The sequence below is a fragment of the Eubalaena glacialis genome, chromosome 4 (assembly GCF_028564815.1).
Source record: "Eubalaena glacialis isolate mEubGla1 chromosome 4, mEubGla1.1.hap2.+ XY, whole genome shotgun sequence".
In the NCBI taxonomy this organism is placed as follows: Eukaryota; Metazoa; Chordata; class Mammalia; order Artiodactyla; family Balaenidae; genus Eubalaena; species Eubalaena glacialis.
The window spans coordinates 178989887-179011078 of record NC_083719.1 but is presented as its reverse complement, the minus strand read 5'-3'; the positions used below and the strand labels follow the sequence as shown (position 1 = coordinate 179011078).

General features: G+C 56.1%; 3 protein-coding genes across 8 annotated transcripts; 2 read left to right on the top strand and 1 right to left on the bottom strand.

Moving 5' to 3' along the window:
* The first annotated feature begins 3 nt into the window (after window positions 1-3).
* PLPPR2 (phospholipid phosphatase related 2) lies at window positions 4-6590 on the top strand. Of its 6 annotated transcripts, none has more exons than XM_061190437.1 (9): window positions 4-90; window positions 867-946; window positions 1552-1665; window positions 1792-1927; window positions 2750-3021; window positions 3919-4095; window positions 4631-4753; window positions 5110-5161; window positions 5288-6590. In XM_061190437.1, exons 2-9 carry the CDS (start codon window positions 881-883, stop codon window positions 5629-5631), a joined length of 1284 nt encoding a protein of 427 aa, XP_061046420.1. In that variant the 5' UTR covers window positions 4-90; window positions 867-880; the 3' UTR covers window positions 5632-6590. The 6 variants fall into 6 exon arrangements, with proteins under 6 accessions (XP_061046420.1, XP_061046418.1, XP_061046423.1 ...); XM_061190435.1 differs by having other exon boundaries at window positions 1477-1665; XM_061190440.1 differs by having other exon boundaries at window positions 4631-4737; window positions 5288-5392.
* A 5842-nt stretch (window positions 6591-12432) lies between these two features.
* Window positions 12433-14274, top strand: SWSAP1 (SWIM-type zinc finger 7 associated protein 1). Its single transcript, XM_061188769.1, has 2 exons — window positions 12433-12681; window positions 13317-14274. The coding sequence occupies exons 1-2, from the start codon at window positions 12433-12435 to the stop codon at window positions 13818-13820; spliced, it is 753 nt and encodes a 250-aa protein (XP_061044752.1). The 3' UTR covers window positions 13821-14274.
* Window positions 14275-15133: 859 nt separating this feature from the next.
* EPOR (erythropoietin receptor) lies at window positions 15134-20064 on the bottom strand. The gene is made up of 8 exons (XM_061188767.1): window positions 19950-20064; window positions 18969-19104; window positions 18415-18593; window positions 18181-18338; window positions 17548-17701; window positions 17377-17464; window positions 15991-16078; window positions 15134-15897 (listed from the first exon to the last, which is right to left on the bottom strand). Exons 1-8 carry the CDS (start codon window positions 20062-20064, stop codon window positions 15286-15288), a joined length of 1530 nt encoding a protein of 509 aa, XP_061044750.1. The 3' UTR covers window positions 15134-15285.
* Between the last annotated feature and the right edge of the window lie 1128 nt (window positions 20065-21192).

Sequence of the window (21192 nt, the reverse complement as noted above, 5' to 3'; positions counted from 1 at the left end):
TGACCATCCCTGCCCTGCTGGCCGCCAGGAGTGGCTGTGAGTCTGTGGGCGTGGCAGCGGCCTGCAGGAAGTCATAGGGCCCTTTCACAGGTGAGGTTAGGCTGGGAGAATGGGTCAAGCAGGTGCTGGGGACTGAGGTTAGACTGGGGGGAGGGGAGAGCACGTTGAGGAGGAGATAGCCCTCTCGTGATACAGGGAGGCAGACGGGCTGGGAGGAAGGGGAAGGAGGGAGAGAGGGAGAGGCAGCTGGGAGAGAAGGAGGGCCTGGCCATCAGCCCAAACCAGTCAGGCACAGCCCATGGGGACAGGAGAGGGAGGCCCCTGAGGGCCATGAGGGAAGTGGTATAGGGAGAGGGGCTTGGTGGGGGTGGGTGACAGGGAACATGGGGCCTCCTGTAAAGCATGTGGGGAAAGAGTATGGGGTCTCCTAAAAACTAGTGGGGGTGAGGACCCTTCTTTGTGGGGGAGGGGTCCGCATTAGCTGGAGAAGTCTCTGCTAAAGGCCAAGGGCATGGGTCCCACATGCTAAGGAGGCCAGGCCCTCCTAAAAGGTATGGGGTCAGAATCTCCTGTGTAGGCTGTGTGGGGAGAAGACCACTATACAATCTGTGGGGACCCCAGCAGAGGCTGAGCTGAGCAGGTTGTGTCAGGGGAGGCTGGTGCCTCCAATGGGCAGGGGCAGGGCAAGACCTGCATATGCGGAGGCGTGTCCAGAAGACTCAGGGGGCGGAGCCAGGGCTCCTTGGCTGTAGTCTGAGGGGCCAGGGATGGGGGCCAGGTTGTGGCCAGAAGACTCCACAAGCAGGTGACATGAGCCTCCCCTTAGGCCCCACCCTGGCAGTGCCACTCCCTCCCCTCCTCCACAGGCCCAGCCTTCACCATGGCGGGAGGGAGACCTCAGCTGAAGAGGAGTTTCTCCATCATTCCCTGCTTTGTCTTCGTGGAGGTGAGGAGCACAGTACCTCCCCTGCCCAGACCCTCAAGGGGAGGAGGCACCTTTGGAAGTGGCAATCCGGGGTTCAACCCAGCTCTGCCCATCCTTACTGTGGGACTCTGGGCACCTCACATACCCTCCCAAGCCTCAGTTTCCTCATCTGTCAAATGGGCATAATTAGAGTCCCTCTCTCCTAGGGCTGTTATGAAAGTAAAATGGATTAATTCATGGAAGAGGTTTAGTATGCCGCCCTGCCCACAATAAGAGTTACACCTGTGGTAACTCTAGTATTTCTATCAGTAGTATTCTTTCTTTCTCTGTTGGTCTGTTCCTCCACTACCCACTATCTCTCTCTCTCTCTGAGTTCTGGCCCTGTCCTCTCTCCCTCTTCCCAGTCCCATCTCCTCTCTCCTCTTCATCTCTCTCTCTATCTCTCCCCCTTGTCTCTGTCTCCATCTCTGTGTCTCCATCTCCGTGGCCCAGCTCAGGCCTGACCCTCTCTGTTCTTACTCTGTCTCTCTCCCACCCTGGCTGGGCGGCAGTCGGTGCTGCTGGGCATCGTGGTCCTGCTTGCTTACCGCCTGGAGTTCACGGACACCTTCCCCGTGCACACCCAGGGCTTCTTCTGCTATGACAGTACCTATGCCAAGCCCTACCCAGGGCCTGAGGCTGCCAGCAGAGCACCCCCAGCCCTCATCTACGCCCTGGTCACCGCTGGGCCCACCCTCACGGTGAGACTGGGGGTAACCTGGCTCAGACTGTGGGAAGGGCCTTCCAGGAGGCAGGAGGGCCAGGTGGAGATGGGTGGAGGGCTGGGCTTGAAGGCCAGGAAGACCACGCCTCGGTCTTGCCCACAGATCCTGCTTGGGGAGCTGGCACGTGCCTTTTTCCCTGCACCACCGTCAGCCATCCCAGTCACTGGGGAGAGCACCATCGTGTCCGGGGCCTGCTGCCGCTTCAGCCCCCCGCTGCGGAGGCTGGTCCGCTTCCTGGGTGAGTGACTCGGTCAGGGGTCAGCCATGCAAAAGGGCTATGGGCCAGGCTCAGATATAATAAGAATTCCAGGGGGGGAAGGCCTAGAATTGCCATGATGGTGACTTCATGGGGCAAGAGGGATGTGGGCTGAGGTCAGTCATGGTGGAGGTTCTAGAGACATGGGTGGGGCCTAAGCCAACCATGATGACAACTATAAGAGGAGGGCCCTAAATTGCCACAAGGAGAGTCTCAGGCAGAAAAAGCACAGGACAGACACCAGGGGGCCCTGGGGGCAGGGAGATGAGAACGCTGGCTGCGCTTTGAATATGGTCCTAGCCACAGTTGGTGGCCTTGGGGTAGGGCAGAGCTCATCCAAAATGGTGGTCCCTGTGGCAGAGGGCTGGAGATCCAGCCCTGGCTGAGTGATGCTCCAGGAGAAAAGTGATCAGCTCAGTAATAGCGAGTCCAGGGGCAGGTATGGGAGCCCCAGAAATGCCATCATGGTGGTCCTAGGAGGTCCCTGGCATGGGCCCAATCCTGATGTAATGCTGTTGAGGGGTCCCAGCCCAGCTATAATGGATTCCAGAGGAGGGCCCACTCCTGGCGTATTGGTAATCCCAGAGGGCCAGAGGCCAGAGGCCCAGAATGCCATCATGGTGGTCCCAAGGGAAGAGGAACATGGCCCAATTATTATGGGGTATGGTGTTAGGGGGAGTCCCAGCTATGCTTTAATGTCAGTCACAGGAACAAGGAGACAGGGGCCTATATGAGCCGTAAGGGGGCTCACAGGAGGATGGCTGCTGGGCCCTGGCATGAACCCCCTTTCCTACCCCACCCCAGGGGTCTACTCTTTCGGCCTCTTCACCACGACCATCTTCGCCAACGCAGGGCAGGTGGTGACCGGCAACCCGACGCCGCACTTCCTGTCCGTGTGCCGCCCCAACTACACGGCCCTGGGCTGCCCGCCACCCTCACCAGACCGGCCAGGGCCCGACCGTTTCGTCACTGACCAGGGTGCCTGTGCTGGCAGCCCCAGCCTTGTGGCCGCTGCGCGCCGCGCTTTCCCCTGCAAGGACGCTGCCCTTTGCGCCTATGCCGTCGCCTACACAGCGGTGAGCCCCGAAACGGGGGCACGGCAGTAGGGGGGCGGCCAGCGGGCAGGAGACCGTCTGGGCTGGAGCCTCCAATCCTTCCCCGAGTGAGGCCACGCATCACTGTGACACCGTCCCTAGGGCGGAGGCTCCCACTCCTCCCCTTGGACCCTGGCCACGCCCCCTTGGTGTCTGGCCACGCCTCCTGGCCCACTAATGCCACACCCAAAGGAGGCTATTGGCTCAGCACCCTGAAGCCTAGCCAAGTCTCCGCCATGCTACAGGTCCTGGATATTGGCTGGGTGACTCGGTAATGGGCTTTCCACTCCATCCGCTGGAGCCCTTGCCCTCCAGTTTGTCTTCGCCCTTTATTGGCCTGGCCGCGCTCCTGACTCGACTTCACTGGAACTTCCTGACTCTGTCCCCTGTCTTTCCTTGGTCGCACCCTCTGTTGCTTTGATTCCTTTTTCTGGCATTGGGGACTGTGCTTCTAACCCTGTCAGTGGTCCCCAGGAGTTTGGGGACTCCACCTCCTGGAGCTCCTGGACCTGTCACTTGAGCCCTGACTCCACCCTCTGACTTTGTGGCCACACCCTAAGCCAGCAAGCATTCTTCCCCATCCCACCTGGACCTGGGGCCCAGGTCCCCCAGAGACCTGGGCCCCAGACCCTATCCACTGCTCTTTGGTGTTCAGGCCACACACACCCCCATCCCTGCAAAGGCCCACTGGGGGTCCATGACTCCATCCCCTGAACTCCTGTCCCCCGGGCTCTGTTCCCTGGAGCCCCTGGCCGGTGCCTCCAGTCCCATTGCGGCTTCTCAGGATTCTGGCCACACCCCCTATCCCTGAATGCAATGTCCGCTTGGGTTTGGGAACTGCTGCTGCCATGTCTCCTCTGACCCATCCGGCTCCTGCAGATGTACGTGACGCTCGTGTTCCGCGTGAAGGGCTCCCGCCTGGTCAAACCCTCACTCTGCCTGGCCCTGCTGTGCCCCGCCTTCCTGGTGGGCGTGGTCCGCGTGGCTGAGTACCGCAACCACTGGTCTGACGTGCTGGCCGGCTTCCTGACAGGGGCGGCGATCGCCACCTTTCTGGTGAGCCCCCTTGCCATCCATCCCTGACCCAAGAGGCAGGACTGCATGATGGTGAAGGGTGTGGACTCTGTACCTTGGGCGAGTCCCTTAACCTTACCTAGCTTGGACATTCTCATCTGTGAACTGGGATAACGGGACTGGGACCGAGGTAAGGCGAGTGAGGCACTCGCTTTGAGCACAAAATTTAAGGAGCCAAAACACTCAGTAAAGCAGATAAATAATATTTTAATGAAACATTTTTAAAAATCAAAATTAATGCAAAACCCCATAATGTCCAAAATACCAAAGGTTTAAATAAGGACAGGATCAGATCCTCTTACACAACTCGGCCTTACTTGCCTCCCCGTGTGGAATAAGTAATAATAGTACCTATCTCTTAGTAAAGTGGAAAGAGCAGTGTTTGGCACATAGTAAGCACCATAAAAGTGTTAGGTGTTTTTGAAATCCTGAGCCTCAGTATCCTTATCTGAAAAATGGGGATGGTAATTTACCTTATTGGCCTCAGGCCTCAGCATGCCCCCTCCCTCTGTCACAGGTCACCTGTGTCGTGCACAACTTCCAGAGCCGGCCACCCTCTGGCCGAAGGCTCTCCCCTTGGGAGGACTTGGGCCAAGCCCCCACCATGGACAGCCGCCTCGAAAAGTTAAGTGTGGCCCAGGTAAGGGGGGCCGGGGGCTGCTCCCGGCTGGAGAGGGTGGTGGGTGGAGGAGGACAAAGGAGGCAGGAAGTCAGGCCGGCAGTGGGGGTCTCAGGGCCATGGAGAGGTAGAGGGATCACTCATCTCTGTGGACCTAGGTCCTGGGGGGACCATCCCACAGGATGCAAGGGCGGGCCCCCCCCTCCCTCCCTCCCTCCCTCCCTCCCTCCCTCCCTCCCACCCTCCCAAGGGAACATGGTTAATCCTGAAAACTTGTTGTCTTTTCCATTGGGCTCTCTGCCCGATGAGCCCCTTGTGGCTCTGGCCAGTGGGGCCCAGGGGGCCGCTAGCCCCTTCCCTCTGCCTCTTTGTCTCAGGAACCCGAGGCCTGCAGGCCGCATTCGACACCGGCACGGCTCACCCCATCCAGTGAGTGTCGAGGGAGTGGGAGGATAAACGGGGGGACTTCCAGATGGCGGTCACTGCCACAGAGGTCTCACCTGTGCTCTCATGACCCCTCCCAAGCTTTCTAACCCCCTGACTTCTGATCCCTAGAGCCGCAGAACTGCGCCCACCGTGGCCACCTGATCCCCAGCTGCGTGTCCTCCAGGGCTCCAGCCATGTGTTCATCACCCCGTGTGCCCCGCCCTCGATTGAGGTCTGAGCCAACACCCTTGCCTCTGCCCCTGCCCCTGCCAGCACCAACCCCCAGCCAGGGCCCCTCGCCCTCCTCCCCTGGGCTTGGGGGGCCGGGCGGGGGTGGTGGCCGTGGCCGGAAGCTGCTGCTGCCCACACCCCTGCTGCGGGACCTGTACACCCTTAGTGGACTCTATCCCTCCCCCTTCCACCGGGACAACTTCAGCCCTTACCTGTTTGCCAGCCGTGACCACCTGCTGTGAGGCCCAACACCCACCCAGAATCTGCCCAGTCCCCATTTCTTCCCTGCCACGCGTGTGTGTGCGTGTGCTGTGTGAGTGCCAAAGCCCTTGTCCCCAAACCAGCCAGGCCCAGACATCAGAGGATGGCTGGAAGGACATCCAGGGGACCCCCCTGCCTCTCTTGCCCTCTGGGACATCCAAGTGGGCATAATTGGGAGATGGGTCCTTGCCTCCTAGGATTGCCCTTTTAAGGGCCAAAGCCTGACTCCACTGGCCATTGCCCAGCCAATGGGAGCCCCCCAGTTCTCAGAATTCTGGCCAAAAGGAGTTCACTCCAGCCAATAGGAGCCTCCCCATCATTTCTTAGAATCCTCAGGCAAGAGGGCAACTCTAGCCAGTGTTCAGCGTCTGAACAATGAATAGGAGTCCTTGGTTCTCAGAATTTCTAGGGTGGGTGGGTATGATTCCAGTCAGTGGGGGACCGCCCATGTCTAAGCATGTGCAAACTAGAGGAGGGAGATGGGGTCATCTTTTGTCATCGGGTCCTCTCTCCTCAGAATCAGAGAGTCCAACTGGAGGGTGGGGGGCAGGCTCCCCCGTGGCAGGGTCCTTGGGGTACCCCTTCCTCTCTCAGCCCCTCCCTCATGTGCAATCTCTCACCCAGTCCCTCCTAACTCCCAACTTATGCAGGGCTTGCCCCAGTTCAGAGGTTTTGGGGTTTAGGGTGCTGCATCCTTCCTTGCCTGTGCCCACGTCACCCCAAACCCTTCTGTTATTTATTAGGGCTGTGGGGAAGGAGTTTTTTTTTTCTTAGAACCCACCCCTGTTCTTCACACTGCCCCCCATGCCTCAGCCTTGTACACATGTGCCATCATAGGGGCACAGGTGGAGCAAAGAGGGCTCCCCACCCCAGGCAGCCAAAGGCAGTGGGCAGGGGAGACACTGCCCCCTTTTCCTGCCCCCTCCTCATCTTTAATAAAGACCTGTTTGTAACAGAAGTTTGGCCACCTGCCTTCCTCCCCCAGGTGGCAGGGTGTGGAGGACTTTAATTTTGGGTCTAGGTGTCAGTGAGGCTGGGTGTGAGTGTATTGTCACAGGACGATTGTGGAGAGGCAGCATGGGGCTGTGGGGTCCGTGACTTGGCTTTAAATCCTGGCTCAGCATTTCCTGGTTGTGTGGCCTCAGGAAAGTTAATTAACCTCTCTGTGCCCTTGTTTCTTCATGTCAAATTCGAACAGCCCTACAAGCCGCATGTAAGGCACACAAACACACGGTGAGGGGCCTCATAATGACTGCCTTCCCCAGGCGGCTGGCCTGTTTCTGACCATGGCCAGGGTGCAGAGGGCACAGGGAATCGGGTGAGGGGACCCTAAGGGTTCTAATAGAAGGGGATGCTGAAGGCTGTAGGAACCTCCAAGCTGAATCCCTGACTACATGGATTTGAGCAGGGGTTCTGATTATGAGGTTCTGCTGAGAACCAATCCCTGAGGACCCAGCAGAGACCAGGGAAGGTAGGAGGGACACGGAGCCACAGACCACCTCCCCCCCTACACACGCTGTGGCTCTTAGGGACTTCAGACAGGCCATTCAGGGCACGGAGTCATCCAGAAACTAGGAAAGGGGAGTCTGCTTTCCTTTCTTTCTCGTTTATTCATCCATCCATCCATTTATTCATTCAGCAAACACTATGGAGCACCCCCCCCCCCCCGCCGAGTGCCAGGTGCTGTTTAGTTTGGCACAGGGGCTGCAGCAGTGAGCAGAACAGACACAAAATCCTGCCCTCATGGAGCTCACATTCTAACACCTGAGAGACAATAAACAAGATAAATAAGCTATACACAAAACCACAATTCCAAATTTCAAGAAGTTCTGGAAACCAAAATTTGTTTCTCATTTGTGGCAAAACCTGACCTGAACTGACATAGGTTATTATAGCTTTTCTTTATTTAACTTTATGTGACTATTCTATTCTTTTGCTGCAGATAAAGTGTTCGACTTAGAATGTTATCCCAGGTCCAACTAGGGGTGTTATTCAGTGCATAGTATTTACACCGTAGAACCTTTTGAAAATCTGAAAAATTCTGAATTCTAAACTGTAGGATCAAGGATTTAGGTCAGGGATTGAGATCGCTGATATGTTAGATTGATAAGTGATAGAAAAAACTCAAGCTAGAGAAGACAATGGGACAACTCTGGGATGGGGACACAGCTTGCAATTTAAAGAGGGTGGTCAGGGAAGTTCTTTCTGAGGAGTTGGCACTGGAGATGAGGTGTGAAGGAGGGAGGGAAGGGATCCATGCAAGTATCCGCAGTGTGGAGCGGGGGGAGCGTTCCAGGCAGAGGGAACAGCAAGAATGAAGGCCCTGAAGTGGCAACGTGCCGGCTGTGTTCTGGGAACAGTGAGGACACCTGTGCGGTTGGAGCTGAGCAAGCGACAGGGAGACAGAGGGGAGAGGAGTGGGAGGAGGTGGTGGGGTGGATTGAGGGCTGCAGGGAATGAGATGGACGCATGAGAGGGCTGCAGGCAGAGGAGGAACAGAATCATGGAGCCCCCTGCTTCACCGCCCAGAGCTTCTATTTCCAGGGCTTGCACCCCTGAGGCCCGTGGTGCCTCCAGACTCACAGCTGCCTACACGCGGGCAGGAAAGAAGCAAAACTTCAGCACAATGGACAGCGCCCTACCGCAACCCAGTTGGCGCTGTCCGTGGTCCTGATGTTAAGCGGCGGCCAAGAAAGGATAAAGGCGGGGCTGCCAGACACAAAGTGTCTGGGCCCGCTAGAGAGGGTGGAGACAGCAGCCCTGGCCTTGCACACACCCCCATCCCAGGGTGGATAATTTTAGGTAGAAAATCCAGACTAAGGGACTTACCTGGTGGTCCAGTGGGTAAGACTCCATGCTCCCAATGCAGGGAGGCCGGGTTCGATCCCTGGTCGGGGAACTAGATCCTGCATGCATGCCGCAATTAAGAGTCTGCATGCCACAACTAAGAAGTCCACATGCCGCAACTAAAGATCCCACATGCCACAACGAAGATCCCGCGTGCTGCAACTAAGACCCAGTACAGCCAAAATAAATAAATAAATAAACATTAAAAAAAAAAAAGAAAAAAAATCCAGACTAAGATGTGCTTGCTTATTCAAAAGGCTTCTCGAGGGGCTTCCCTGGTGGCGCAGTGGTTGAGAGTCTGCCTGCCGATGCAGGGGACACGGGTTCGAGCCCTGGTCTGGGAGGATCCCACATGCCGCGGAGCAACGGGGCCCGTGAGCCACAACTACTGAACCTGCGCGTCTGGAGCTTGTGCTCCGCAACAGGAGAGGCCGCGACAGTGAGAGGCCCGCGCACCGCGATGAAGAGTGGCCCCTGCTCGCCGCAACTAGAGAAAGCCCTCGCACAGAAACGAAGACCCAACACAGCCAAAAGTAAATAAATTAATTTTAAAAAAACAAAAGAACCCCAAAAGCCTTCTTGAGGGCTTCCCCGGTGGTCCAGTGGTTAAGACTCCGTGCTTCCACTGCAGGGGCGCGGGTTCAAGCCCTGGTCCGGGAAGATCCCACATGCCGCGGAGCAACTAAGCCCGCGAGCCACAACTAATGAGCCCGTGTGCCACAACTACTGAAGCCCGCGCACCTAGAGCCCGTGCTCCGCAACAAGAGAAGCCACCACAATGAGAAGCCTGCGAAGTGCAACGAAGAGTAGCCCCCACTCGCCGCCACTAGAGAAAGCCCGTGTGCAGCAACGAAGACCCAATGCAGCCAAAAATAAATAAATAAAATAAATTTATTTTTAAAAAAAAAATCCTCTAATTAAAAAAAAAAAAAGCCTTCTCAACATGCCCCAGTAAGTCTCACAGCCTCTCAAGCTCAACTCGATCAAAACTGAGCTCCGGGCTTCCTTGGTGGCTCACTGATTAAGAATCCACCTGCCAGTGCAGGGGACATGTGTTCAAGCCCTGGTCCAGGAAGATCCCACATGCCGTGTAGCAACTAAGCCCGTTCACCACAACTACGGAGCCTGCGCTCTAGAGCCCACGCGCTGCAACTACTGACCCCACGTGCCTAGAGCCCGTGCTCGGCAACAAGAGAAGCCACTGCAGTGAGAACCCCACTCACTGCAACAAAGAGTGGCCGCTGCTTGCCGAAACTAGAGAAAGCCCGTGCACAGCAAAGAAGATCCAATGCAGCCAAAAATAAATAAATAAAATAAATAAATTTATTAAAAAAACTGAGCTCTGACTTATAATGTAAGTTAGACCATGACCCTCCTGTGCTCAAACCCTCTGTTGGCTCTTCATGGCACTCTATGGAAAAACCAAAGTTCTCCCAGTGCCCCCAGGCCTTTGCACTTGAAGGTGCCTCCACCTGGAATGCTCTTCCCCAACATAGCTACACAGTTCCCTCTCTCAACTCCTTCAAGCCTTTCCTCAAGTATTACCTTCTCAGGGAGGCCTGCCCCTACCACCCTATTCAAAATTGCAAAAACCAAACAAACAACTGGCCCTTCCCTTCCCTGTGCAAACTTTTTTTTTTCTTTTTTTGCACACACTTATCATCTGCCCATAGACTATGCAAACTCTTCATTATTTCCTCCCTCGCTAGGATGTCAGTTCCACCAGGACAGAGATTTTGTTGTCTGTTCACCGCTGAACACCTGTGCCTCCTAGGTCAGGGCTGGGCACACAGTAGGTGCTCAATAAGTGTTTGCCAAATGAATGAACGAATCACTTGAGGATGCTGATAAACCAGGGAGGAACACAGACTGACCCTGAGCTCTCCACCTCCCTGTCCCCTCACCCTGCGGTCCTGCCTCCTCCAGGGAGCCCCTCTAAGGTAAGAGTCCTTCTGTCAGGACATGAAGATGGGATCCTGAGAAAGGAGGGAAAGAAGTACTGTGTGCATGAGAGATACACCTAATGTCTGCATCTCTGCCAATATACTCACTCTGCTACACTTAGGAGCACCTACTCTGCGCCAGGTACTGTTCTAGGAGCTGGGGACCCAGCAGTGAAAGAAAGAGGGACCCTACCCTGGTGGAGCTGACATACTAGTGGGGAGAGAGGCAATAAAATAAATACATAAGGTTGGAAGTGATAAGTTATTTGAAGAGAAATAAAGATGAATAAGCAATTAAAGAGTGAAGGGTGTGTGACTTTACACAGGTGGTCAGGGAAAGCCTAAGTAGGTGATATTTGAGCAGAGATCTGAATGAAAACAATTAGGGATAGATATCTGGAAGCTGAGTGCTCTAGGCAATGGAACAGCAAGTGCAAAGGACTTGAAATGGGGCTGTGTTGGGCATACTCCCATGTATATAACTGTGTGGAACTGTGTGATACGGGTGTCACTCCTGGGTGCTTGTGTATTTAGAGTGTTGCAAAGTGAGGTGAACCATGGGGCTGAGGTTGTGCATTTGACAGGGGAATGTAACAGCATGCCTCGTGTGTGTGTGTGTGTGTGTGTGTGTGTGTGTGTAGTGACAATGGTATGGTTGTATCAGAGTGTGTTTTTGTACGCGTGCAAGGGAAAGGGTGTGGGGGCATGACTGTGGGAAACAGTGTGTATGGGATGCGTTGTGTCAGGATAGGATATGGCTGTGAGCATGTGAGTGATGGGGATTCTGGAAGTGAAATATATGCAGAGATGCCGTGTGTGTGTGTGTGTGTCTGTATGTATTTGTAGAGGGGTGTGGGGGTACCCGGCTTTGTGAGTGGGTGTATTGGGGGATGTTGTGGAGCTGTGTTCTGGCCCCAGAGGGAGAGAGAAAGCCCTGGAAATCTCAGTTCGGCCCTGCCCCTGGGTCTCCTGGCAACAGCACCACTTTGAAGTTACCAGGAGACAGAGTTGCCAGGGCAACAGGGGCGTGAGTGGCAGCTCTGGGGAGAAGTCTAGGTGAAGAGACCCAACCAGTGATCACTTACTTGATCATTCACCTTGTTCCTCCTTCTCTCCCAGTTTCTCATCAATTCTACCCTCCTTTCTTCATTTATTCCTTTAACGAACCTGTATTGAGAATCTGCAATGCTCTAGGCACTGACTGGGCACTGGAGATACCGAAGTGAACGTGACAAACAAGGTCGTGCTGTGGCTCTCCCTCAGTCTCCCAGCCCCTTCATCTTTGCCTCTTCTCTCCTGGCCCTTTTTTAATTCTATGGTCCTGCCTCCCACTGTACCCCAAGCAGGACTCCAGAAGCCCCCAGGCCAATGAGGAGGCCAGCTGAGACTCTTCTTCTTTTAGACCCTCAAAGACAGCTGCTTTGCTGTCTGACGGATGTTTTGCACACGAATGTCCTCAAGCCTGCAGCCGCCCCCCCCCCCATTTGTGCAAGTACTCAGGTACAGAGAGAGACACAAGCACATAGCTCCTCCATCTCTCCCCTTCTTCATTGTCACTGGGTAACATCAGCAGAAACACACACATACGCATCACAATATTCCTCTGAGATACCATGTGCTCCATTTTACAGGTGAGCAAACTGAGGCTAGAAGACTTTAAGTAATGTGTCAGTGATTAGGGCCTACTCCCTCCAACTCTCAACCCTTGTATTGTCTGATTAGCTTATTAGCTCAGAATAATAGTATTCATGCTGCTTCCGTCAGCGGACTCACCCAGGGAAGGGCCTTATCTCCCTGAAAGGCCTCCATTCCTTCCTCAGACTAGGTTATTTGCCCCTTCACCGGGGGAGGAGCTAGGAAACGTCGATCTAGCTTTGATGAACAGATCATTGGACCAATGGAGAAGCTAAGTACACTGTAACCAATGAGACCCCGCCCTGGGCGGGATCAAGGGCAGGAACGGGCCGCCGATTGGACAGAGGTACGCTGCGAATGGCGGAGACGCTGAGGCGGGTGCTAAACTCGGGCAGCGCGGCTGGCCCCGGGGAGGAGAACACAGCTGAGGCCGAACTGCCTTTGCTGCTGCTCGGCGGTCCCGGCTCTGGAAAGACAGCGCTGCTATTCGCGGCGGCCCTGGAGGCGGCAGGGGAAGGCCGAGGCCCCGTCCTCTTCCTGACTCGGAGGCCTCTGCAAAGCCTGCCCCGCGGGACTGGAGCTGTGCTCGAACCCTTGCGGTTACAGGTGGGGCCGAGCGGGACCAGAGGCGGGCCAGCCAGTAGTGAGGCGGATGGAGGATTGAGTGACAGGCAGAGACAGACCAATGGCGGAGACGAAGGGCGGGCAAGACGGAGCAGCCATTGTGGGACGGAGTCTGGAACGAGTTGGGGGTGGGACTATGCGAAGCTTTGTTAAGATTGAGTGAGAAACCATCCAATGAGGGGGCGGAATTAGCAAAGGGTGGCGCCCAAAGAGTGGAGTCAGGGGCGAGTAGGGGGCGGGGCTAAACACGGGTCGGGTCTGGACAAGAGTTTCTGGGCCGCTGGAGTTAATGCCGGGGTCGGACGCTATGAGCAGGTTTTCCGTGGAAAGATTGCCCTAGAGATTTGACAAAACGATATACCTTGTTCTTAACTAATACCGGGAAGTGATGAGTGCAGAATTAAAAAAACAAAAAACAAAAAACGGGGGGGGGGAGGGGGTGGGCGTGGCGAACAGAAGAATATTCGACCACTCTGAGCTAGCTGTTTAACTTTGGAACCAGCGGTCTGGGGAGTGAGAGCCACGTCCAGGAAAGTATGCAAGGAAGCAGGGCTGCTGTAGCTGAGAGCCTGGCTTCCTGTGCTGAATCTGGCCGTTTCCTTTTTTCCTCTCTCTAGAAGATCCGCTTCCAGTACCCACCCTCAACCCGTGAGCTCCTCCGGCTCCTGTGCTCTGCCCATGAGACGCGGGGGCCAGCACCCTCCCTCCTGCTGCTCGATGGCCTGGAGGAGTACCTAGCGGAAGACCCCGGGTCCCAGGAAGCCGCCTACCTGGCCGCCCTGCTTCTGGACACAGCTGCCCACTTCAGCCACCGGGTTGGGTCTGGCCGGGGCTGTGGGCTCATTGTGGCCCTCCAGACCCAGGAGGAGGGAGACAGTGGGACTGCCCTGCAGTTGGCACTGCTTCAGAGGTATTTCCCTGCCCAGTGCTGGCTGCAGCCCGATGCACCAGGCCCAGGACAGCACTGCCTCCGAGCCTGCCTGGAGCCTGGTGGGCTGGGTCCCAGGGCAGAGTGGCGGGTGACTTTCCGACAAGATGGAGAGATGACAGTCACCCCGTGGCCCACGCAGGCTGGTGACACCAGCTTAAACAAGGGTTCAAGCTCTGGAGGCCAACCTTGAGGTTTGGAGTGTGACAACCTCTCTATGCTTCAGTTTCCATGGCTGGAATACCTACCTCAGGGACAGATGCAAATTCAGAGACCTAAAGATTATAAAGTGCTTTTTCTCTCATAAATATAGCATTATCCTGTACATATTGTCAACATATTGTTTAATTTTGCTGTTTTGAACTTTGTAAAGGGTTTCATGATAAATGTAATCTGAGACTTTCTTCTTCTCCTGCTCAACATTGTTACTAAGATTTGGCCGTGGGACTTCCCTGGCGGTCCAGTGGTTAAAACTCCATGCTTCCAGTGCAGGGGACACGGGTTTGATCCCTGGTCTGGGAACTAAGATCCCACATGCCATGCAGCGCAGCCAAAAAACAAAAAACAAAAAACATTCGGCCACAGTTTTTCATTCGTTCCTTTTTCCGTACTTTGTATAATTCCTTGGGTGACTATACCCCAATTTACTAATCAGATTGACTTATTTACTGCTATTAACACTCTTGTACACATATCCTGGTTCATGTGTGTGAGGGTTTTTAGGGTACATACCTAGAAGTGGCATTGCTGGAGTAGAAGGTATGCACACGTTCGGCTTTCCTAGGTTATGTCAAACTATTTAAAAGTGGTTAAACCAGAACTCCCATTGAGCCACTTGATGACATTTGGTGTCATCAGAGTGCCGTCTTAGGACAGGGCCTGATTCAGAATAAAGCCCTAGGAATGAATGTTATTGGTATTATTATTAGTGGCAGAGACTAGCTAGCAGCTCATTAAACAGCTTTTCTCTCTTGGGTGCACAGCTAAACTACATTTCCCAGCTGTCCATGGTTCTTGCTAGGGTCATATGACCATTTCTGGCCGGTAGAATTTGTGAAGAAGGGATGGCGCCCACCTCTAGGCTAGGTCCCTAAAGACCACAGAATCTTCTGCTGTCTCTCTCTTGTTGGCTGGCAGGATGCAGAGGATCCATCTAAAGACCCTAGGGTAGCCCTGGGGGATGGTAAAGCTACAGTCTGGGCTTCTGACTCATCCCAGGGATAACTGCCCACCTGTTTGAATTGAGAAATGAGAGAGAAAATATTTAATGTGTTAAGCCACTCAGTTTCAGGGCAGCTTTGTTAGGGCAGCTAGCATCACATACTAACTAACTCATTTTATTATTATTATTCAGATTGCCAGGTCAGAATTTCAGACTGAACTGAAGGCCTTTTACTGCTTCTCCTATGGCCTGGGCCCAGGGAAAAGATGGGGCTTACAGGTATTTATAGAAGTCATGACAGAAAACATATATATATTTATATATCTACACAAAAGACTGTACATTTAAAAATACTGCAAGGTTGTGACTTTCTGACCAGGATGAATTGAGCAGAAAGCCAAGGTCAGCAGGCCTCACTGACCCTGCCGGATAAATCTGGGGCCTGGAGTAGCACTTGAGGTCATTCTGGGTCCCCGTGCACCCGAGGGCTGGAGTCCTAGGAGCAGGCCACGTAGCTCGGGGTTGAAGGCTCGGGGGCTGGGATGAGGCTATTCTCATAAGGGTTGGAGTAGGGGCCATTGGATGAGCCCCTCTGGGCTTCCTGGGAACCCCCCGAGCTGTAGTCAGTTGAGATGCCAGAGTCAGACACCACGAGGTACAGGTACTTTAGGTGGGGTGGGGTAGGGGGCAGCTCAGGGGGAAGTGCCCTCGGGCGCAAGAGCTGGGAGCTGGGATCCAGGATGGTGTACTCAAAGCTGGCAGCCAAGGCCCCCTCTGGCCCAGGCTTCAGGGCCAAAGCGGATGAGCAGGAGGATGCTTCTGAGGCTTCATCCATGGCTGCTGTGTCCAAATCGCCACCAGGCTGTGGGAGGTCCTCGCTGGGCGGGCTCCGGGGCAGCAAGCACTTGTCCAGCACCAGGTAGCTGTCTTGGGCATGCTCGCTGCCCACCGGCTCCAACAGGGGCCCCTCATCATCTGCCCCTGGCTCCACTGCCTGTGTCACCCCCCAGCAGCGCTCAGAGAGGACCTCTAGGGGGGCAGGTGGGTCCTCTGTGAAGGGAGTGCAGGGGCTCCACCACAGACAGCCATCAGTTTGGTACAGCCACAGCTGGGGAAACAGCAGCCGCCTGCTCAGAGACCAGGGATTCGGCCACAGGAGCAGGGAAACCCCAGGCCCTGAGGGGACAACCAGGCCACCTACCTGGAAGTTACCCTTGTGGGTGGTGAAGAGGCCCTCAAACTCGCTCTCGGGGCTTGGGATGCCAGGCCATATCTTCTGCTTCAGAGTCCTAGTGAAGCCAAAAGAAACGAATACCTGGGCATGTGTCACTGAACATTCACCAGCACCCCCTCAGCACCAGTCACAGGGCAAAGATACTCCTAGCCCCTTGTGATCATGATGAAGGCAGAGGAGTGCGTGGGGCTGAGGAACAGGGGCTCGGCCAAAGCACCTGCCAGGCCCTACAGGAGGGCAACTGGAACAAAGTTTTGAAGGATGCATAGGAGTTCAGTATGCTCCCTCTAAAACCCACCCAGTCTTGTCTGAAGGTCCATTATGTTACTTCCCTCCTCACTCCTTTCCATAGTTCCCCAATGCATTCAGAATAAAATCCCAATTCCTCCCCAAAGCCCGGCAGAAGACCCTGCATGGTCTGACCTCTGTCACCTCCATCTCATCATCCACCACTTCCCCCCTTACACACTCTTCTCTAGCCATACAGCTCTTCTTGCAACTGCTTCAATGTTCCAAGCTCATTCCCACCGCAGGGCCTTTGCACTTGCTGGGTTTTCTCCCTGCTTTTCATGGGGCTGCCTCCTACCAGACTTCAGGTTTCTGCTCTGATGTCACCTCCCAGAGGCCTTCCCTGACTATCCTGTCATGGCCCCATACCCCATTTATTTCTGTGATATCACTCATCACAATTTATAATCAAATATCTGTTGATTCCCTTATTTGTTGTGTGACTCAGCTATGAGATCCACAAGGTCAGGGATACGTCTGGTTTGTTCTACACTTTCTCCCCAGTGCCTAGCACATAGTTGGCATTCAGTATGTATTTTCCAACCAAGTAAATGAACAGGGCCTTGAAAGACAACTAGGAGATTGCTTGGCAGACATGGCAAGAAGGACATTCCTGGCAGAAGGGACAGTATGTGCCAAGCCTTGGGGGTGTGAAAACACATGGTTTGTACTTGGAATTACAAAAACCTCAGGATGGCTGGTCATATCGTAAAGCATCTAAGGAGCTTGACAACAGGGGTGGGAGGCACTTGGGGTTCAATCGTTTCAGTAAGCCCATCTGGTTGATTTTACAGAAGTTGATGAAATTGGGAAAAAGTACTCACAAAGGAATCCAAGAAGGGGCAGCCACTGAGGTAGGAGGAAAACCAGGTGAAAGTATGCCCAAGAGCAGAGTATTTTAAGTAAGAGTCTGCGTCTGACCTGGCCTGCGTGCCAGTCCTGCCACTGACTCCTCATTGTGTGACCCTGGGCAAGCGCCTGCCCCTCTTTGAGCCTAGGTTTCCACGGGGAAAGGAGAACGTTGGTGGGGAGGAATCTGAGCCAGGTGCCGAGCGGGGCGCTCACCGGCGGTGGGAGAGCAGGGTTAGCACGGCCAGCAACAGCAGGATGAGCACGAGGACGAGGGAGAGCGTCAGGATGAGGGGGTCCAAGTCTGGGGAGCAGGGAGGAGGTCAGGGCGGTGAGCTTGCCCCATGCTCCGACCAGCCCCTCCTACACCCCTGCCTGGGGCCTCACCACTAGCCGTCAGCAGCGACACAGGCTCGGACCAGGCGCTCCAGAAGCCACCGAAGCTCGGCTCGGCCATACGCGCGCGTATCCTGAAGGTGTAGCGCGTTCCACCCCGCAGGTTGCTCAGCACGCACTCAGTGCGGCCGTCGAGGATCTCCACCTGGAGGCGGGGCCCAGGTGAGAGGTGTCGCCAATAGGGGCGGGGCGGGCAAAGGAGGGTATGTGAGGGTGGGCCCTGAGGGACCGAGCCAATCAGAGAAAGGAAGAACCGAGCCCAAGCATGGGGAGGCGGGCAATGAAAGCAGGAGGCCGGGCCCAGGAAGGGTCGGGGCCAATCAGGATGGGGCCCCAGGTAGAAGAGGGCGGGCTCGGGCTATTTAACTGCGGGGCCAGAGCACAGAGGGGGCGGGCCCTGAAGAAGTCTAGGGTTTGGGACAAGGGTTAAGTGGGATTGAGTCCAGGTGGGCTGGGGAAAGGGGACATTGGGAAAGGGGACAAGTCGGTGGACGTGGAGCTGTCTTGGGCGGGAGGTGGAGGGGCGAGGCCATGGGGGCGGGGCCGTGGTGACCGTCTGGGTGGGACCTAGAGGGCCTGTCGACTCTGGAGCCCTTGGGGCTAGGCCATAGGAGCGAGCCTCACCCTCTGCGCGCCACCAGCGGCGTTCTCTGCCGAGATGTTCACCTCATAGCGGATAAGGCTTGCCATGGGTGCCCCAGGCGGTGGGAGCCAGCGCAGTACCACATGGCCGCCCTCGTCTGCCCGCCGCGCCAGCAGCCCAGCGGGAGGGTCTAGGAGCACTGTGGAGATGGGTTGCTCAGGTGGGCGGAGACTGGGACTCCCTCCCGACCACTCTCCCGTTCCCAGCGCTCTTACCCACTTCGTTGATGTGGATGATACGGCGGTAGCGTGAAGCGCCCGAGGAGGCCGCAGTGACGCTCAGCTCTAGGGGCACGAAGCTCGACGTGTCGGCTGTAGGCAGCGAGCACCAGAAACGCACCAAGCCGCGGGTGGTGGGCGCCTGATGCAGGCGGCACGGCTTCCACGGCTCACCCCTGTTCGCCCAGGAACCAGCGAGGGTAGGGAGCAAGTTGGGAGGCATTGCCGGGACCGAGGGCGCGTTCTGGACACTACCACCAGGGGGCGTCCCAGCCCCGACGTACGCGACGCCTTAGTCCTGCTTTGGAGCGATGTTGTCCCAGCCCTGAAGTTTGGGGTCGCACTCCAGCAGTGATCACGGGAGTGTTCCAGCCCCGACCACTAGGCAGCGTGTCAGCCCTGACCCCGTGGGCTTCCCAGTAGTGACTACCAGCAGAGGTGCCATCCGGCCCCTGGCACCAGAAGTCCCAAGGTGCGAGCTCCGGGGAGCGCTGCTCGGCCCGCCCGCCCCCTCCACCTGTGGGGCGCTCCACCTGCCCCGTCGGACTCACTCGAGCTGGTAGGAGAAGCTGTAGTTGTCCGGGCCGACCCCGGCGCTTGCCGCTTCCTCCCAGAAACACACCAAATCCTCCAGCCTCTCGGTGAAGCACAGAAACTCTTCAGGCTCGCGGGCTGTCAGCAGGGCCGCTGGGGATGGGGGCCAGGGGAGGGGGTCAGGGGACCCGAGCCCCATCCTCGGGCCACAGCATCCTCCCCTCCCTCCTGCCGCCTGTGCGGACCGATAAGAAAAAAGCCCCGCCCCTCTGGCTACCCCAGCGGGGCCCTTCGAGGGGTCTGCAGAAATGCTGCCCCCCGAACTCCCACGCGTAGGTTGCATGTCTTATTGTCTCCCCACACACGCCCGCCCACCCCGCGACCGGCTGAGCTGAGCGCAGCATTCAAGGCCTCCGCCTCCCGCTGCCGGCCCCGCCCCAGCCCAGGACGTGCGTGCGGGTGAGTGTGTGTGCAGGAGGCGGGGTCCCCTATCAGCCCCGGCAGGCTCCCGGCTGCCCGATAGCGCCAACCGTGCCCCCCGCCCCCGCTCCCTCAACCCCGCGGACCCAGGGATATGGTGCCCGCATGCAAACAGTGTTTACAGACGCCTGCGGCCCGGCCCCTCTGACTCGGACCCTGGTTTTAGCCTCCCTCCCCCACTGGAGGGTCGGCTAGGTCCCCTCCCCTTGGGGACTCTAGACTACAGGGCCTAGAACCAGCACCACCCCTGCCCCATTTAGTGTTTAGCATGTCCCAGACTCCTTGAGAAGATAAAACAGGACTCTTACGCCCCTCTCTAGCAGAACGCAGTCTGGGGATACAGACCCGCAGTATGCCATATCAGGTCCCAGTCTAGGGTTCAGACACCAGCTTGGGCTCCAGGACACAGACTCGGGTTCACAACCTGGCATGGCCCCCAGGACCCAAGCTGGAAGTGCAGGCCCCAGCATTGCCCTCCAGGACCTAGTGCGGGTGTCCACACTCAGCTCCACCCTTACCTTTGCTTTCAAACTTGGGGTCCGGTGGGTTGGGTGGGGGAGCCCAGGTTGCCCCAGCGAGTAGGAGACAGAGGAATCCAACTCCAGGCCAGAGGGGTGCCCCGAGAGGATACATGATGCAGCCCCTGCCACGGGAGGCCCAGGGCTCCTGCCCCCCCTTCCTCCGCCCCAGGCACAGTCCACAGCTGGGTCAGCAGCTGCCTCCGCCGGACACAGCTGACCAGGCCTTCCCGGCCAGGCGCCTCCAAGTGGCAGCTCCCCCGAGGGGGCGGGACCAGCAGGCAGCCTGGGCTGAGATAAGAGGGAGGCAGCCGCCCTGCTGGGCCTGGCTAGAGAGGGCAGAGGCCCTCCAGGGCCCAGGGGCCCCTTGGGGGGGGTGGGGGGGGTGGTGGGGGGGTGGCGGGAGCAGCTCTGGTTTCTGTGTAGGACCCACTTACTTGCTGTGTGACCCTGGACAGATGACTTACCTTATCTGAGCTTCAGCCTTTTCATCTGTAAAATCCGACTTGGCACATAGCAAACATTCCAAAAATGTAAGCTACTGATATTATCGGGCTAATCAACATCTCTTCCCAGTCTGGGTAAGAAAATAATAATCGTAATAGTGAGTAGCGGTTGAGTGTTTGCACAGTGTTGGGCAGTGCTGCCGGACAGTATGTGCAAAAGAGCCTGCATTTGTAAAATTACATATATTCTGGAGTGTGAGGTTTCATTTGTGATTTTTTTGGATTTTTTTTTTCTGCTTACATTTGTACACTATTGGGATTTCATTTTACAAGGAGTGTGCAGTTCTTTTAATAATCTGGAAAGTATAGAACAAACTATAAAAGCTTTTCACCTGGGCTGAGCTTAAACTGGGGTAAACACCCTCCCCACAGAGGTACATGCCTGGGGAAGGCGGAGGGGGTGGTGGTGATACCTACCTCATTGCGGCAGCCTGCCCCAGATTAGCCAATCAGAGAGCTCCATTCCGGGACTTCCCTGGTGGCGCAGTGGTTAAGAATCCGCCTGCCAGTGCAGGAAACACAGGTTCGATCCCTGGCCTGGGAAGATCCCGTATGCCGCGGAGCAACTAAGCCCGTGCGCCACAACTACTGAACCTGCGCTCTAAAGCCCGCGACCACAGCTACTGAGCCCGTGTGCCACAACTACTGAAGCCAACGCGCCTAGAGCCCGTGCTCCGCAACAAGAGAAGCCACCGCAATGAGAAGCCCGCGCACTGCAACAAAGAGTAGCCCCCGCT

Coding starts and splice junctions, on each gene's coding strand:
- PLPPR2 (XM_061190435.1), top strand. CDS start 881: ATGGCGGGAGGGAGACCTCAGCTGAAGAGGAGTTTCTCCATCATTCCC. Junction 1,928..2,749: donor GAGGCTGGTCCGCTTCCTGG/GTGAGTGACTCG, acceptor ACCCCACCCCAG/GGGTCTACTCTTTCGGCCTC. Junction 4,754..5,109: donor AAAAGTTAAGTGTGGCCCAG/GTAAGGGGGGCC, acceptor TCTTTGTCTCAG/GAACCCGAGGCCTGCAGGCC.
- SWSAP1 (XM_061188769.1), top strand. CDS start 12,433: ATGGCGGAGACGCTGAGGCGGGTGCTAAACTCGGGCAGCGCGGCTGGC. Junction 12,682..13,316: donor TCGAACCCTTGCGGTTACAG/GTGGGGCCGAGC, acceptor TCCTCTCTCTAG/AAGATCCGCTTCCAGTACCC.
- EPOR (XM_061188767.1), bottom strand. CDS start 20,064: ATGTATCCTCTCGGGGCACCCCTCTGGCCTGGAGTTGGATTCCTCTGT. Junction 18,594..18,968: donor AGCTTCTCCTACCAGCTCGA/GTGAGTCCGACG, acceptor CTGGGCGAACAG/GGGTGAGCCGTGGAAGCCGT. Junction 16,079..17,376: donor ACCCTGCTCTCCCACCGCCG/GTGAGCGCCCCG, acceptor TGGCTTCACTAG/GACTCTGAAGCAGAAGATAT.